The sequence below is a fragment of the Giraffa tippelskirchi genome, chromosome 4, assembly GCF_054371585.1.
Source record: "Giraffa tippelskirchi isolate mGirTip1 chromosome 4, T2T-mGirTip1v1.2.pri, whole genome shotgun sequence".
Taxonomy (NCBI): Eukaryota; Metazoa; Chordata; class Mammalia; order Artiodactyla; family Giraffidae; genus Giraffa; species Giraffa tippelskirchi.
In genome coordinates, this window is record NC_137278.1 from 111,907,439 (window position 1) to 111,925,590 (window position 18,152).

The 18,152-nt window shown below is 34.1% G+C and overlaps 1 protein-coding gene across 30 annotated transcripts in view; it reads right to left on the bottom strand.

Annotated features, from left to right (window-relative positions):
* The window catches only part of PPP1R12A (protein phosphatase 1 regulatory subunit 12A), a 171,114-nt gene that overhangs the window by 9,884 nt on the left and 143,078 nt on the right, over nt 1-18,152 (bottom strand). For 13 of the 30 annotated variants that reach the window (XR_014082906.1, XR_014082908.1, XR_014082900.1 and 10 more), the window contains 5 exons: nt 17,866-18,034; nt 15,698-15,819; nt 13,056-13,140; nt 6,189-6,324; nt 3,798-3,902 (listed from right to left, as the gene is read on the bottom strand). Coding sequence is in view for 10 of the 30 variants with exons in the window: in XM_081593181.1 (XP_081449307.1) it covers nt 3,798-3,902; nt 6,189-6,324; nt 7,555-7,571; nt 13,075-13,140; nt 15,698-15,819; nt 17,866-18,034 (615 nt within the window). In the remaining 20 variants the exon portion in view is untranslated. Of the gene's footprint in view, nt 1-3,797; nt 3,903-6,188; nt 6,353-7,554; nt 7,572-13,055; nt 13,141-15,697; nt 15,820-17,865; nt 18,035-18,152 lie in introns of those variants that run through there. The other 17 variants (XM_081593181.1, XM_081593182.1, XM_081593177.1 and 14 more) reach the window with 4 other exon arrangements.

Sequence of the window (18,152 nt, forward strand, 5' to 3'; positions counted from 1 at the left end):
GAAAGCTGGACAGTGACAGATTTTATTTTTTTGGGCTCCAACATCACTGAGGGTGGTGACTGAAGCCATGAAGTCAAAAGACACTTGCTCCTTGGAAGGAAAGCTATGACAAAAGTAGACAGCGTATTAAAAAGCAGAGACGTTACTTTGCCCACAAAGTCCGTATAGTCAAAGCTACAGTTTTTATAGTACTCACATAAGGATGTGAGAGTTGGACCAGAAAGAAGGCTAAGTGACAAAGAATTGATGCTTTTGAACTGTGGTGTTGGAGAAGACTCCTCAGAGTCCCCTGGACAGCAAGAAGATCAAACCAGTCAATCATAAAGAAAACCAATCCTGAATAATCACTGGAAGGACTGATGTTGAAGCTGAAGCTCTGATACTTTGGCCACCTGACCCAAGAGCCAACTCACTGGTGAAGACACATATACAAGAAAGGCTGAAGGCAAAGGAGAAGAGGGCAGCACAGGATGACATAGATAGATGGCATCACCAACTCAATGGACATGAATCTGAGCAAACTCTGGGAGACAGTGAAGGACAGGGGAGTCTGGCATGCTGCAGTCCATGCAGTCATAAAGGTCATCACTTAACGACCAAACAACAATAATCACGGCTATCCAATCTGTTGTTTTAGTTATTTTTATATATTTTAAATTTTAACTAAAAAGACTTTTGGCTGCACCATGCAGCATGTAGTATCTCAGCTCTCTGACCAGGGATTGAACCTGTGTCCACTGCAGTGGAAGAACACAGTCCTAACCATTGGATTGCCAGGGAAGTCCTCATACAACTGATTTTTAGTGGGGGAGGGACCAACACCACCCAGCTTATGGGATCTTAAGTTCCTCAACCAGGGATCAAACGCAGGCCCTTGGTTACACAAGTGCAGAGTTCTAACTGCTGGACCTCCAGGGAATTCTTAGTCTGTTGTTTACATGTTTTATGTTTTTTTTGTGCCTACTCTTTCTGGAAAAAGAAAAGTTAGGTATTCCAGTTGCTTATTATTAAAAATCAAATTCAGAATTACAAATAAGATGAGACTGTTTCTGCCAATTCTGATATACTTACAATGTCTTTAAATTTATATTTTAATTGCTAGAAAAACAAAACAAAGGCTAAATATGCCACTTAAGCAAGTGCAAATGAATAGTAAAATGCTAAAAAGATTGAAAAATGTTGAAAAGACATTAAACAAAAACTGAAAGAAAAAAAATTGCTGGAACAGTGTCAAATACATATAAATTAATAAAATGTTAAATGCAAAATTTTATTTTATTTTTTTTTCATATAGGGACAGTTTAGCAATTTTACGATTCATGTGCTAATTTCTTAGGTTAAAAAAAAAAACAACTTTGATTTTTTTGGTAAATATTCCAGTTAAAGCTATTAAAATCACATTTAGCAAACCTGGTGAATTGATATTTGACAAAATAATTATTCATCAATTGGTTTCTGGCAAATTAGCTTATTTCCCTCCCTTGGGGACTGTATAGGGATAGGGTGGCTGAACTAAGGCAGGATTCAACGATTCTCCAGTCCTTGGCAGAAAACTATGAAACAGACCTAAACTTCAAGCTTAATTCTTTTCTTCTTTTTTGGTCATGCTGTGCAGCTTATAGGATCTTAGCTTCCCGATCAGTGATTGAACCTGAGCCCACAGCAGTGAAAGTGCGGAGGCTCAACCACTGGACCACCAGCGAATTTCCAATTCTGTTTTTTCCTAGCTTGCTAAACATATCAGCCAATGATTGTTGAATTTTATAAAAAAAATTTTGTCCACAATGTACTATCTCAAGATTAATTCTTAGTAAGATGATTGTTTTCCTTGGAAAAATTCCATGCAACTATCAAAACTTCCACTATTATGTATATTCATAAATAGTTATCAAAGAAATGCTTAAAAAAATACACAGAAAGATTCACAGTAGACTTAAATACTCAGGGTAAATAATTCAATAAAGTTGAACAAAAAGTTTAACATTCTGTCACTTTTATTTTTACATGTACCCCTAAATTTTTGAAATGACATTTACATAGTGTTTCCAACTAAGATATTAATTTTGAATATTTACTTGATATCTCGTACTCTAATTCAGTGACTTATTTTTCTGACCACAGTCAATGGGAACAGAAATTGGTACTTGACCCAAAGGCAGCCTGCAATAGTTGTCCAGTGTCCTGTGAAATGGATACAAATAGAACCATGGGCACTACCGAGACCGCTTCATGTTGATGATAACTGGCTAATTCTATCAGTTCTCCTCTCTTGTAGAGTTGGAATGAGAAACTTACAGGAAGCATTAGATGACAATCGAGTAGGAAGAAAAGCAGAGAAACATACAGAGAAGGCAGTAAGCAGTGCCACCATAATGACAGAATACTACAGTAAGGAGCAATGGTGATTTTTATTTAGAAAATATTATGACCAAATGTCTAGAACTAAAGCTATTTTCAGGGAACTAGTTATGATATTTTGTGGCAGCTCACTAAGCTATTAATGCAACCTAAAGAACAATGACACTCCAGTTTACCATGAGACTTAAGTGTAAGCCAGCAAGTTTAAACTTGCGCGACATTCCAAGTTTTTATGACACCTCACTAGGAAATGTGTTCTTGTTCTGCAGTACTTCTCTGTATCTTCATAGTAAACCTTCACTACTTGAGTCTTTGGTCAAAGAAAGTAATGTCTCATTTATAGAACTGAAGATGCCATTCTAGATGAGTGCTTTCAAACTAGATTCTAAAAGTTTACTGTAAAAATGCATTTATGCTAGAAAGTCTTATGTTTAACATTAAACAAGTTTATTTCCTTAAAATTTATAGGACTCCTTAGAGTCTTTAACATATAAATTAGCCCTGCTAAATCTCCAAGATACAGAATGTATAGTATTTCTCAGTTACATGGGTCACAAAGCTCTTTTCTTTTTTTGTTTTGAAGTGGAGCAGAAGGAAGAGGAGGAAGAAGAGGAGACAGCACTTATTACTATCTCCTAGAACTAGTGCTTTATGAAAAAACAGCTTGGGAAACAGTTCTTAGATCACACACATCCTAGATTGCATATACAAGGATAGGATATGTATGATCTAAGGCCTAGTTCTGCTTGGCTATTCAAGTTTTCTTTTCTAAAATCATCTCTGCCAGGTTGTTATCTTCTTTCAGAATTATTATTAAATCAGTTTTTTTTTAACTAAACAGGAAACATTCTCAATGAATAAAAATTATTATAAAAAATTTTTATGGCTTTAAGAAGACTCTGTAATTATTGCTGTTATTTGCTAAGTTGTGTCTGACTGTTTTTGTGATCCCATGGACTTTAGCCTACCAGGGCTCCCCTACCCACAGGATTTCCCAGGCAAGAATACTGAAGTGGGTTGCCATTTTCTTCTCCAGGGGATCTTCCTGACCAGGGATTGAACCTGCGTCTTCTGCACTGATAGGTGGATTCCTTACCCCTGAGCCACCTGGGAAGCCCAAGATTTTGTATAGATGCCTTTACTGCTTTTCTACATTTGGTAATCCGGAAATAAGCGTTTAAAAATCCTTCATGTACTACAACATAGGTATTAAAAGGCTTAAAAATACTTTGACTTTCCACCATAAGGCTATACTTCTATATTAGAAAAAAATAAAAGTTACCCATAAGCTGTATTATCTTTATTCCTTATTAATAAATAAGCTATTATCAATAACCAAACTTATATCCAGAACACAAGAGAAAATTACAATGCAATCTTTAGATAGAATAAATGACAACCATTACCTTTAGAGTAACAAAGAGAAAAAATGTACAAACCTGGGTGGCTTTTTCCAATTGTAATTTAAGATCTGTCAGTTCCATATTTGTATCATGTAGTTGCGCTTTCAGCTTTTCATTTTCAGCTAGAATTTGTTCGTAAAGCTATACAAATTAGGAGAGAAGAACAAATTACTTTTCTGCTCTCTTACTATTTTAAGATCTCCCAGTGATCACTTTGCAATATTAAAACAGGAAGATTGACGTCACACATGAGCTATCAAATAAATACATTAAATATATTATATTTAAATGCTTTGTGGTCTCAAGGCAGAAACTTTTGGTTAGGCAGGCGTGTTTGTCCCACATAAATTCTTCAAAAACTAGTTCCAGTATTTAAAACTTATGACTAAACTGAAAACCATGACTTTTCAGTTTCCATTAAAAAAACTCAGTTATCTGATAAAGAGGTACCACATACCTATGCAGTGACCACAGCTGAAGTTATAAAGAGCCGTTGTGATCTTTATTTGGGGCCTGTGAGCTTTTCTGCCTATCATTCCCTCTTTAATTCCTAACATTGAGATGGAGCATCAGTGGCATTTATCATTATACTTGTATTATTTTTACTAAAGTTAAAGGAAAGTGAACGATTTCTTGAATATTTTCTTAACACTTGAATCTACTACTTCTTTTTCCCTCATCTCTACTATGACAACCACAGATGGCTATAATTATCTCTTACCTAGACATTTCATTAGAATTGTTTTCTTGACCTCCTTCTAATCTACTTTAAACAAAGCAGCAAGAGTTAAATTTTCAAAATGACAATCTTTACCAGCCATACCAAAAATTTATTTACTTCAATACATCATGTACCCTCCCACCATCAGGCTGGTTTATGTGCTTGCAATTCCACCTGAAACATCTTTTTCTCCTATTTTGCCAGTTGACTACTAATTGTCTTTCTGTTCTTGGCTGAAGTTTTACTTCTTCTTTTTTTAATATTATTTTTTTTTTAATTGAAGGATAGTTTCTTTACAGCATTGTTAAGTTTCTGCCAAATATCAACATGCATCAGCCATAGTTATAAATATGTCCCCTCCCTCCTGAATTTCCCTCCCACCTCCCTTCCCATCCCACCCCTCTAGGTTGTTACAGAGCCCTGATTTGAGTTCCCTGAGTCATACAGCAAATTCCCATTGGCTATCTCTCTTACACATGGTAATGTAAGCTTCCATGTTTCTCTCTCCATACATCCCACCCTACCCTTCCTCCCTTACCCCACTCTCCAAGTCTGTAAGTCTGTTCTCTATGTCTGTGTCTCCACTGCTGTCTTGCAAATAATCTCATCAGTACCATCTTTTAAGACTCCACATATATAAATGCTTAATATGAAGTAATTGTTTTTCTCTTTCTGACTTATTTCACTCTGTATAATTGGCTCTAGGTTCATCCACCTCATTAAAACTGACTCAAATGTGTTCCCTTTTATGGCTGAGTAATATTCCATTATATGTATGTACCACAGGAAATCTGCCCTCAGACCCTATCACTTCCTTTTGCTATACACTTCTATAAAACTGTGTCTTTACTTCAGGATAATGGTTTCAAATTTAGAAATTATCCACTAATTTGCATGATTATATGATAAAGTCTGTCTGCCTACTCCATGGAAGATAATCATCAGAGCAGGGACAGTATTTCCATCGCCACTGGCCACGAGTAGAACTTCACTACTGAGTACACTTCAGTGTTCAGTTCTTTACTGAACGAATGATTGAATCTTATTCCTAACATAAACTGACGCCATCTTCCTTCTGTTGATTTTACTTTCTTAACGGGCAATTAAGATAGCTGCCAAATATCTCGGACATGTACAATTACTACAAACCTTCCTTTTCCTCCAACAAACTTCATTAGGTTTATTCAAAGATTATAATATGAAGAATCTTGATCTTCAGAATTCTAGATTGCTTTGTTTCCAGGACTTATTTCTTAATTAGTTTCATCCTTAATAGCACTTGAACTATCATAAGTTTTCAGTTACCTAGGAAATACTATATTCTCCTGGGAAATGCCATATTCTTTGTTTGGCTGCTTCCTGTTAACAAATTAAGAAAAGATAGCTCGCTCTCTCACACACACACACATGGACTCTACCCCCTCTACTCCAAATCTACTCAATGTCCCCTTTCAGCTCAACCACAGTACCACAGTACTGGCCTGAGAAACTTCAGTGTGCAGGTAGTCCTGGTTACTTTCCCCTTTGCTTTAAAAGGCAAACAAATACCTATTTATATTCTACTTACCATTAATTGCCAAAAACTGAAAAATTAAAGTCATTTTAAGAAAGTGATTTAATTATGAGTTTCCAGGAGTAATATCCAAACATAAAAATCTCAACAAAGAGATTATTTTTAATTAAATATAACTGAATAACCCAAGTACCTTTTTAAAGTCAGTTGAATCATCCTTTTCTAGCCTGCTACTGTAAGGTTTTCTTTCTTCTGAGTAACTGTATGATCCAGAGCGACCCAGCAAGGAATCATACCGATCACTAGCTGATGTAGAACTGATTTCATATCTTCAAAAGATGAGTTTGAGTCAAAAATCTTTATTATAAGCTTTCACAACTTACATTAACATGCATCCTAGTATATTTAACTAGATATTCCAAAATAGTAGATAATAGTCTCCTTTATCGGTTATCTAATCAACTTTCATGATATGTAATAAATAAACGAGAAGTTATTTTTAATACTAACTTCCGTTGTTTGAGAAGGAGGTTCAAAAATCTCCATATCTGAAAGTCAAAACTGGTTTTACATCATGATAAATTATTTCAACAATTTTAAATCATATATTTTTTCACATTTTAACATCTCTGAAATCAGAACAGGGCTTACAACTGATGTGTATTACAGTTTAATTGGCAGCACTTTGCCTTTAAGTGGCATATGACTGTATTTTAAAATTAGTAACATTGTAGATGATGAACGAACTAGAGTCTATCCAGAGAAATAAACAAGACAGTACTATGCCATTTTATATAGGGGATTTGTGCACCTGTGGATTTTGAAATCCACTGGGTTGGGTGGGTGGGGTAAGTTCCTGGAGCCAAACTCTTGGAGATACTGAGAGATAACAGAAATAGGTTCGTCCTAAAGAAGAACGTATCTCATTTGAAGATGAGGATCTTCTTATTATCTGTTTCTGAATTTGGGTTTTTTCTGATAAATGTCAATGCCTCCACATTTCAATTCAAAAGAATCATCAGAATATAAAAATTTGTCCTTAGCTTTACAAGGCTTTGGTTAACAATTATTGGCAAGAGCAGAGGAATAGAAATTAGACTCAAGTATTAATATATTTGTGGAGGTTCTTTGAAAAACTGAACAATTTGAGCTAGATGACACTTTTTAAGTGTCTTCATTGGCTTTTTCTTTTTTAATCTGAAGCAGGGATAAGGGAGAAGAGTCTGAGTACCTGATGAAATAAATTCCTGGTGGATTTCATTGGCTTCTAATGTGAATAATGAGATGGTCAATGTTGAAGTAACTTAGGAAGCTTAAGAAAACTATCACTGTTGCAAAGATTTGAGAAAAAAATCTTTCTTAGCAACTTACTACAACAATTGAAGTAAAGCCATTGATGAAGAAAGTTATTAACACTTATCAGGTCATCTAAATATCTAGATTTTTTATTACTAAAATAATTCTATCAACTTAAAAAATGTATCAATATCTAGCAACATATTTTTAGAAAGGATAAAATGAGAAAAAGATTAAAAAAAGAAAAAAAAAGTAAAACGTACCTAGAAATGGAATCCGTCTAAAAAGAGAAAAACATAAGGGTAACTAAATTTTTATGCTTCCATTTAAGTAACTCACTGATTAATCAAGAAAATGTAACTTCAATACTATTTTCACACCAATAAACTAATACATATTTAATCTATGCACTTTAACATCAATGTGGTTGTTTTACAAAGAAATTCTAGAACAGAGTCACCGTATATTTCTACTTGTCCAATACTATACAATTACATTTCACAATTTAAAGTTGTATTTTGTGAATTTCTACAAATGACACTATAATTAGGAGGGAAAAAAAGAAAGACTAAGACACATACCCATTACTTACAATTCACTTAGCAGGAGAAAGTAACATATTTACATTAAGAAATGCACATGTATTATGTGACATCTCAAAGCAACTATCTTTCCTATTTTTCTGTTTTTGAGGTAATAACAGGAGAGATCAACAAATGAATATTAAAGTATTTAATGTACAACAGTATATACATATTTTGTTTACAATTTATTTTCTAGAAATCCAGCTATACCTTCCTTCAAACTTTAGCAATGAGGGTATAGGAAATTATGATTAATTTTCTCAAGCAAGTGGTATGCTATACTGAAGTTCCAAAACTCTTCTTAATGTAAATGGTGAAATGATTAATAGGATAAAATAGTCTCATTGGAGTCAAAGACTTTTCTGGGGATAAGCATCTTTACCTCTTTCTATTGAAACACTGAATCTATAATTTCCTATAAAGTAACTATTCAGAAATGGCTTATTTAATTTCTGAATTTTAGACATTTGAATTTTCCCATTATATTTACCTTTAAATGTGCTGTGAAATCACTGGGTTCCTTTGGAACTGTTTGAGCCTCATTCAGATTAAAAATGTCTTACTAAAGTCTATTTAAGTTTCCTTTGCAAAACCAATTTTGTACTTGCAGCCTATTTTTTTTAATGTAATGCTTTATTGATTTATTCTTTAGTTTTATAATAATTAACAATTTTGAAGTTAAATTTCAATTTTCACAATATAATTCAAATCCATAAGCTGCTGAAAGAATCGCTTTTGAAGTTCCTATCACAAGAAAATAATTGTTTTATGTGTCTATGTGTGGTGATGGATGTTTACTGTACTAAACATTTCACAATACACAAACATTGAATAACAATATGTGCAATATTTTATATATCAATTATATCTCAAATAAAGAAAGCAGAAGCAAACAGAAAGATATTATTTATTCAAATTCTGGAAAATATCCACATGTGAAATAAAATGTATACATATCAAATGAAAAGATCACATCTCGCCTCAGTTTGAACTCTGGTTCACTGGTTTAACTTAATTTTAAGAATAAATAAAAACTTCCAGTGGTCGCAGAAATCACACAAATTCTATTTTTTGTCTTTAGAAGTCATGGTGCTATTATTGATTGTGTTACATATATATTTGCTTTTGGCCATGCTGTGTGGCACGCAGGATCTGAGTTCCCCAAGCAGGGATGAAACCCATGCCTCCTGCAGTGGTAGTTTGGAGTACTAACCACTAGACTGCCAGGGAATTCCTGGTTATATTTTATTTTTTAAAAATTTTAGTAAAAAGCACATAAAACAAAAAAACCATCCAAGTCACTTTTAAGAGTATAGTTCAGTAGCACTAACTATATTCACACTGTTGTGTAACAGCTCTCTACAATTTTTTTTCATCTTGCAAAACTGTAATTTTATACCCACTAAACAGATCTCCATACCCTCCTACCCCCAGCTCCCAGCAACCACAATTCTACTCTCTATTGCACATGAGTTTGAATACTTTGGTGAGAGCGCAAGCGTTGTCAGTTGTGTCGGACTCTTTTTGACCCCATGGGCTATAGCCCACCCGACTCCTCTGTACATGGAATTCTCCAGGCAAGAATGCTGGAGTGGGTTGCTATTCCCCTTTCCAGGGGATCTTTCCTACCCAGAGATTGAGCCTGGGTCTCCAGCATTGCAGGCAGATTCTTTACTGTCCGAGCCAACAGGGAAGCCCATGGAATCATACAGAAGGTGTTTTCTGGTGACCTGTTTATTTCACGTAGCATAATGTCCTTGTGACTCCCTGTGTTTTTTTTTTCCCCTTGTGTTTTAAAATTGTTTTTCTGAGGTAAAAATATCCTTTAAGTTTTTCTGACTACAATACCGTAAGATCACATACTATACTATAACAAAGTTCCTCTATAATTCCCCATCTCTCAAATGCCCTATATAACTACTGTTAATCTTTTCTGTATACATATCTATGTGAACACATAAAGTATCTATCCATACAAATACATTTTATTTAATCTATTCCCAACTAATGCCATGCCAAACCTGAGCATTATTAACCTTTGTCGATTTCACTTTGGTATCAATTATTATGTCTTTGGTTATATAATGAAAGTAAATGTATTTTAAGCTTATTGGCCATTTATATTTCTTCTTTTGTTATGTTTATAAATTTCATGGATTCTGCTTCCAATTTTTTTTAACTGTGTCTTTTAAATAGTACAAACATTGATCTTTTAAATACTATAAAAGAGGGCTACACTATTTACTTTTAAGTGAGCAAATGTGTCTCAACTTTAATAAGGATGTCTTTTTTGTAATTTTCTAGCTTTTCATGTTTAAATAATCAAATCTATTAATCCCTTCTTCATAGTTTCTTGCCATACTGTCTTATTCAAATTTTTGATTTATTACTAATGTTCTTCACATGGTAGAAGTTTTACCATCCAATAGTTTAATGAAAGCAAATCATAATAGCCTAAGCAACAGAAGCCCCATTTATGGAATAATGAACCACACTATGATAAAGTAATTCAAGTTTTCTGGATCAAATTTTATCTTAATTTCTAAAAAACTTATATCCTGAAGGTAGTTTCAAAGGCAATTCAAAAAATTTAACAACTTTCTGGTTAACTTAAAATTTACTTTTCTTTGAAGCAAAAAAATATATGCCACAAAGTCATTTTTTCAATTTGGTGAACTTGGATTCTATAAACTGAGTAAGTTTTGTTATAAAACACACTTCTGAGGTAGTGATAACACTATTTCAAAAATGCACAGAACTGGGTTGATCATACTTTTTCACAAAAAGACAAGGACTGATACTACAAATTTTCCTGAGAGAGCAACTCTCATTTGGTGGAAGCACTTTTCTTGTCTACTGTAGAAGACACTACAAGTTAGTGTCTTAACCTCCATTCTCCCTTCCTCTCATGGTACAGCAGTCACTAAGTTTAGGTAAGGTGGTATGCAGGCTCTGTTCACAGCAAAACAGCTGAATTATCTAAGTGGTGGGCCTCGTCTGGCCTAAACTATTATAATTCCAGTCCTATGTTGTAAAGCAGCCTGAGGATGAAGCTGACATAGAGGGCTGTGTAATATAATTGACATACAGTAAATTATCTTTGTTTAATCCAGTTCAAGCTGGGGTTTGTGTTGCTTGTAACTGAAAAAATGCTAGCACAAAGCAAGATCTAAATAATGCTCTATTTAAAATGAACAGAAACTATTAAAATTGTTTGGAACTAAGAAATTTTTTTCATAAAAACAATATTCTACTCAATGTATCTCATATATAATTTTAACAATAAAACTTATATATAACATATATCAATATGCTTCAAAATCACAAGCTTGGAAGCCAGAACATCTCTCCCCTCCCACCCCAGCCTGGTGGGACCAGGGATCTGTGTGACATGACGGTGAGAAGCATCAGCTGGAGATGGTTTACTAATTCCCTCGCTCTTGTTTATCTGTCCACCGTCTCTCCTTGAAAGATGAGAATTCATAGGGTATCAGTGGGCAAGGAAGATGATGGACAAGTTTATAGACATAGGTGAATGGGGAAGTGCTGACAACTGACAGGCAAAGGGTTTAAAAATTACAAAATTTGGCCTGAAAAAAATTGACCCTTGGAAGTAATTGATTCTTCAACTTGTCTGGCTACAGAAAGAGAAAATAAAAGTACCTTTTGGGTCAACATACACAAACTTAGCCCTAAGAGTAATGTCCACAGTCACCTAGTACAGGGAACCAACTTCTGGTCACTTCACATTATTGTCGATCCCAACAACTAAAAGTAATCTTAACAGCTTTATGTAGGAATGTCAAATCAAAATGAAGAAAATATGACCAGAATGCTGTTTCAGGCTGGACACTGTTGAATTTAAAACATTAAGACTAACTCATATTGTACAATCTACTCCTATGTAAACAAAGTTCTTCCATGTATGTCAGCTTTGTGCAGAGCCAAACAATAGAGAACAGAAGGGGAAAAAAATAGTGGGAAGAAACTTTGGTTATCTGATAGCTATGCAATCTTGTCAATCAAACTTGCCTTAATTTCTTTAATCAGTACTGGGGTTGAAGGGCAGGGAGCCTTTTCCTGAAGATTATTGGAAAGATCAGCAGTGATAATGAATGTAAAAGTCATTTAGAGACACGAAATTTCTAAACAAGTGTAAAGAGAGTTAAAATGACCTATTATCTTCTCCAGAATATAACCCTGCCATTTACAAAACTAAAATCTGGGTCTGGTAAGGTATGCACTACTTCTGGATATCCTTTATAGATACTTTTCTTTGGTCAAAGGTGTAACAGGTAGCCCTTGCTTAAAGGCAAAAAGTGAAAATAGCATTCAGCTTGTTTTGCAGCAAGCCATTATAGAGGCAGAACACATTAAGGAGTAAGAGAGGCACCTTCAAGCTCCTTCCTCGGAACTACACTCAGTTTAAGCTGCCATAGCTTTTGACTGTCTGTGTGCACTGCAATTTATCTCAATTTACCTCATGCAACCATTAGCAAGATGTGTCGTAAGGTAATTCCCTCTTTGCTTTATGTAGCTTACAAAAGATTACTGAAGACTACTTTTGGATAGCAGTGGAAACCTGTTTTCTCCTTTTTCCTTTTCAACTCTGAAGGCTAACACACATACAATAAACTAGATCCACTTAAGAGTATACAGTTTGATGAGTTTTAAAAGTTGTGTATATCGGAGAAGGCGATGGCACCCCACTCCAGTACTCTTGCCTGGAAAATCCCATGGACAGAGGAGCCTGGTGGGCTGCAGTCCATGGGGTCGCTAAGAGTCTGACACGACTGAGCGACTTCACTTTCACTTTTCACTTTTCCGCATTGGAGAAGGAAATGGCAACCCACTCCAGTGTTCTTGCCTGGAGAATCCCAGGGATGGGGGAGCCTGCCGGGCTGCCGTCTGTGGGGTCGCACAGAGTCGGACACGACTGAAGCGACTTAGCAGCAGTAGCAGCATATCCAAAAAAACCCTCTACAATCAGGATCTAGAGCATTCCCAATATCTCTGAAATACTCTTTGTGCCCCTTTTCCAGTCCCTCCACACCCAATTCCAGAAAACCACTGGTGGTCTATCCCCAGCATGCAGGTACAGTGTACAGTAATTGTCTTACATGAATAAATATAAACGAAAGTAAAAAGTAATCCTTAAAAATACAAATATTTCAAAATACAAAAAATAATGCTAATTACCTGAACTTCTTTCTTATTGGATCCCTCCTCTGTATCTGATTGTTGTTCTTGTTCATTTTCATCACTCTAAAATAGATTATCAATTTATTTTAGAAAAGTAAAGATAATTTGAAACAGTTAATATTTAAATATATTAAAGCTTTTCTAATTTAACATGACTTGGGACAATGTAACAGGAAATGGATCAAAAGGAAACCTGGTTTTTAAGTGGGAATTTTTCTACCCTGTTTACACGAAGCCTGTTTTATCTGCATAGTACAATCGAATTAGGTTAGCATATATAGTGAAGAAAGACCATCTACCTAACATTCTGATTTAAGAAACACATTCACACTGGGGATGAGGATGCTGGAGGTTTAATGTGAAAATATGATACTCAATTTTATATTGTGATGTTATTGCATGTACTTTAATAGTCAAAACAGATACTACTTAGCTGCCCAAATATAATGAGGCAGTAAAAATAGGAAACATTATCTTAAGTAAGAAAAGCTCTATTCTATAAGCTTGGTAAGATTTATATAACAATCCTATTATGTTTAGGTAGTTTAGCTATCTAGCAATTTCTTGGGAATTTATAGCATACCAAATAGAAAACACAGGGCTTGGTAGGCTAAAAGCCTAGACTCTCAGCCATTGGGAATATTCTATTAGAAGCCTTAAAAACTTAATAAACCTTAAAGGATTGAAAGAAAAGGGAAATACACAATCAAACGCATCTGGCTCAGGCTCACTATAAAAATACCACAGGCTTTAAGACTAAATCATCCTATTTCAGATTGGTACAACTATTTTCAGCTCTGTGAGTTAGGGTAAATTTAATAAAGAAAATTCTGAGTCATAGTTACCTCATCCATAAAGTGGGGATAAAAACCTTACAGAATTGTCCTAAGGATTATAGAGGATCTTTATACAACCTATCATGTGGTATCTAGCAAAAATGGTATTTGAAGCTACTAGGCAAACAGGAGAAATCAATGGTGCTACTACTAGCATTATTTATTAATATAAATGTATTAATTCCACTATATGAACTGGTTGTCGTTACACATTACTGTTTCACAGAAGAACACAGGAACTGAAAATTTAAAAAATGGAGAGGCTCACAGGTCTTGAAAAGTGGTAACTAAGGGAAAAAAAAAGGAAACCTAATAATAACTTGCCTAACCATACACTACCCTTTCTTTGGCAGAGCCCTTTTTGTATACTGTTTGATATAGGTTCAATCACGTGGCTATGGAAAGGAAAGGATATTTGTGCTGATGGTTGATTAGAACACAACTCAATTCAAGGTCAAATTAAAAAGATGACTATTGCCTATACAGATCTCAGGAACAATCATTATAATGCTGGTTACGTGTATAATTCCAGAAAGTAGAGTTTTGAAGGGAGAGCTGATCCAAATAAAACTGGGGAAAAATAAATACTGTATAAAAAAGCTTTTTTTATTAAACACCTAATACATATATGTTATTAAAAAGGTAAAAATTTTTAAGTAGTAAGAGTTACTAAGATGCTAAGACTGACAGGCTTTATTATTATTATTAAAATATTACTGGGAAATCAATTAAGATCAACCAGACATCACGTACTTCCCGACAAAGGTAAAAAACACCCTGCCAAGAGAATACTGAACCAGAATCTGATCATTTCTATATCTCAAATTACCAATTTATAGGAAACACAAAAAACTACATGAATGTGTTAAATATACTTCAGGAATATAACCCAGTTCATTAAAAAATAATTGTAAGGAAAAAAAGAGATGGAAGGAGTAACTGATTTTTTAAAAAAGACTTGAAAGAAAAAACTAATCATAATTTATGGTCCTTAGTTGGATGTTAATGAAATCAGCAAAAAATAAAATTACAACAGACCATTCACGGCAATATGAGTCAAGAAGACATTAAAACTGTCTATTCAATATTAAGGATTTATTGTCAATTTATTTAAAATAAACATGATCATGGCATTATGATCACTCATTAAAAGATAATACTTATGGCTACTTTTATTAATTTAAAAAAATAAAATTTTAATATTTTTAAAAGGAAAATTCATATTGAAATTTTTATAGTATTATTAAAATTTTCTTCAAAATAATTGGGAGTTGGGAAAGTGGTAGAGATTTAACTTAACAATGAATATCTGCGGTGGAATGATATATTTCTTTATGCTTAAACTTTTCTGCATTTTTTTTTCTGGAAAAAAAAAAGGGCTAAAAAAATAATCCCCTGAAAACTAAATTAGTTTCTCCTTTCAGAGGTAAATGTTGTACTGAAATAGGATAAATTTCACATTAACTGTGTTATGTGAAATAGTTCTTATTTCTCCTGCAAATGAATAGCAATGTCAGGCAAATATAGATGAAAAAGAAAAAATTAAAATTTATAAGATTGCAGCCATTATTTTTTTATTCCAATACTAGGACAGTACTCTTGCTTGTAAGTAATGTCAGAAATCTAAGCAGCTCTTTATTCTTAAAAAGGAAAACTCTTCTGATTTAAATAACTAGCTCAAACACATAGTGATGACCTAAAGAATACATAATCTGAGGCATATAAGAAATCATTAGTGTACATTCTTGCATCTATCAAGTAGTTATATTTTAATAGGTTCTCACATCTTGTGTCCAAAATGAAACTCCTGTAGATCTTCTTTTCTCTCTTGGTCGCCGTCGTTCTCTGATTGATTTAGGTTGTGATTTATCTTCCCCCTCTTTTTCTTCTTCTCTCTTTTCTCCCTCTGTTAAGGATTAAAATTAATCATACAGCAGCAATGCATCTTGAGAGTATTTGCAAAGTAAATATGAAAACAATTCTAAGTCAACCTCTGTGAAAGTTTCTAAAGTTTTCTAATCAGAAATAATTTTTTCCCCCTCAGTGCTCCTATAACATTTGGTTTAAACATGTCTGTTTCTCCCACTGGATACACTCTTGAAAATCAAGAACTAATTTTAATTACTTCATTTTACTAGTGCTTAAAAGACACATTTAATAATATTTACTGAAGAGAAAATAAAGTGAATCCTATGAAGAGAATGGGGCCCTAGTTATTAATGTCTGACAGGAAAATAGTTATCATACCCAAACAGTCTGTAACAATGGAACAGCTAGTAGGCATACAAATTTATCAGTTTCTACTTGTACCATTACCACTCCTCATTTGGCAGTAGAATAACTACACTATTCACTGAATTTTCTTTTAGTATCTCAGAGCAAACCTTTTTTCCCCCCCAGGAAAAAACTATCTTTTATTAAAAACAAATCAATGTAAAGTCTTCAAATCTGTTCCCTTCCTGGGATAGTTAAAATATCCTCAGACTTACATACTAGAAGAATATCATAACCTCTGAACATGCTTTAAAAAGTAATGCTAGAAATGACTGTCAAAAGGTTCCTGTATCATTAGCAAGCTCTTTGTCTCCTTCTGTGAAGAAAAAGCAGCAAAAGAAACTCCAAAATTCTAGTATTAAGAGGGGTTTAATGTTTTTAGAAATTAGTTTAGTGCAAAGGCCTCAAACTCCAAAACCAAGAGTGGTCATCCAGGTTATGTAAATGGGTAAAACCAATGGGTCGAACCAGCGGAGTTGGGGTAGGGCTGCTATTTCTCAGCTCCAATCAATTGTTGATGTGAGAATTCAGATCCAGTGTTGCCATATCTTCCAACTTTTCAATAGAAGACAGAAATTTGAACTTTTATGCAAATATCCCTATTTTAAATGTTGGCTCAAAATATTTATAATCATTATACAGGCCTCACACTCAGGAGTTTAAAGAACTGAAATATCTCAATGACCAACAAAAGAAGAGCCAGCTTGCAATTGAAAAAATTTTAATTTTCTGAAGCTTACTACTATAGGACTACTAATATTATCATGACTAATACTATCTGACTTTGTTTTTAAAATATAAAATACGTACAATTGGAATACTTTTATTTAGCACCCATTTCTTAAAGTAGGAGTTAATTAGTGTTTATATAGGAAGTTTATATGCAATAATAGGAAATGTTAATAGTTAGCATCAATATGCCAATATACAGCTGAAAAAGAAATCTATTTTGCGAGAAATAAGCATAGAAATAATTTTTTTGGCAAGGACTTTATATATATATGTTAAATGATTTTTGTTTAAAATAATTTCACAATAAACAGTTAAACGATATGATCTACATAATATGTAAGATATGACTTGAGACATTAATAAACTGTTCTTAGAAATAATCACCCCACCAGTTTTTCTATACCAACTTTTCTATGTTGATCTACATAAAGATTTCTGAAGTCTTAGGCAATAAAGAAACATGTATCAATGCCAGATCATACAACTTTCTGTTTTTATTTTCTATTTTTCTCATTCTCAACCATCATATTCTTTCTGGTTAGGTAGAATGAGTCCCAGTTTAGGATGTTGGTTCTTTTCTGTTGCTGCTGCTGCTGCTAAGTCGCTTCAGTTGTGTCGACTCTGTGCGACCCCATAGACGGCAGCCCACCAGACTCCACCGTCCAGGAGATTCTCCAGGCAAGAACACTGGAGTGGGTTGCCGTTTCCTTCTCCAATGCACGAAAGGGAAAAGTGAAAGTGAAGTCGCTCAGTCGTGTCCGACTCTTCACGACCCCTTGGACTGCAGCCTACCAGGCTCCTCCGTCCATGGGATTTTCCAGGCAAGAGTACTGGAGTGGGTTGCCATTGACTTCTCTGTTTTTTCTGTTAAACTATATTAATTAGGAAAAACCAACTCAAAGAATTATCTGAAGGAAACAAACTGTTTTCAAATTTTCATTCTTACCTCTTTCATTTTCCTTTGTTAATCCTCTGGAGTAAGCAGAAGTTATACCTACAAGACTATTTGGCCTGTTTAACTGACTTGAAGCATAAAGTGAACTGCTCATTGTAGAAAGTAAAGAGGAGGGAGTGGTTGAACTTGAAGTTGATACTGGTCTGTAGCGTTGATAAGTCTGTGAACATGAAAATTAACACCCATTTGAAATATTAAACACAGATAAAAACATAAAATATTTAAGTTCATTTTAAAGGAAAAGAAATGTTCTACTCATGTCAAAATAATTAAGACTC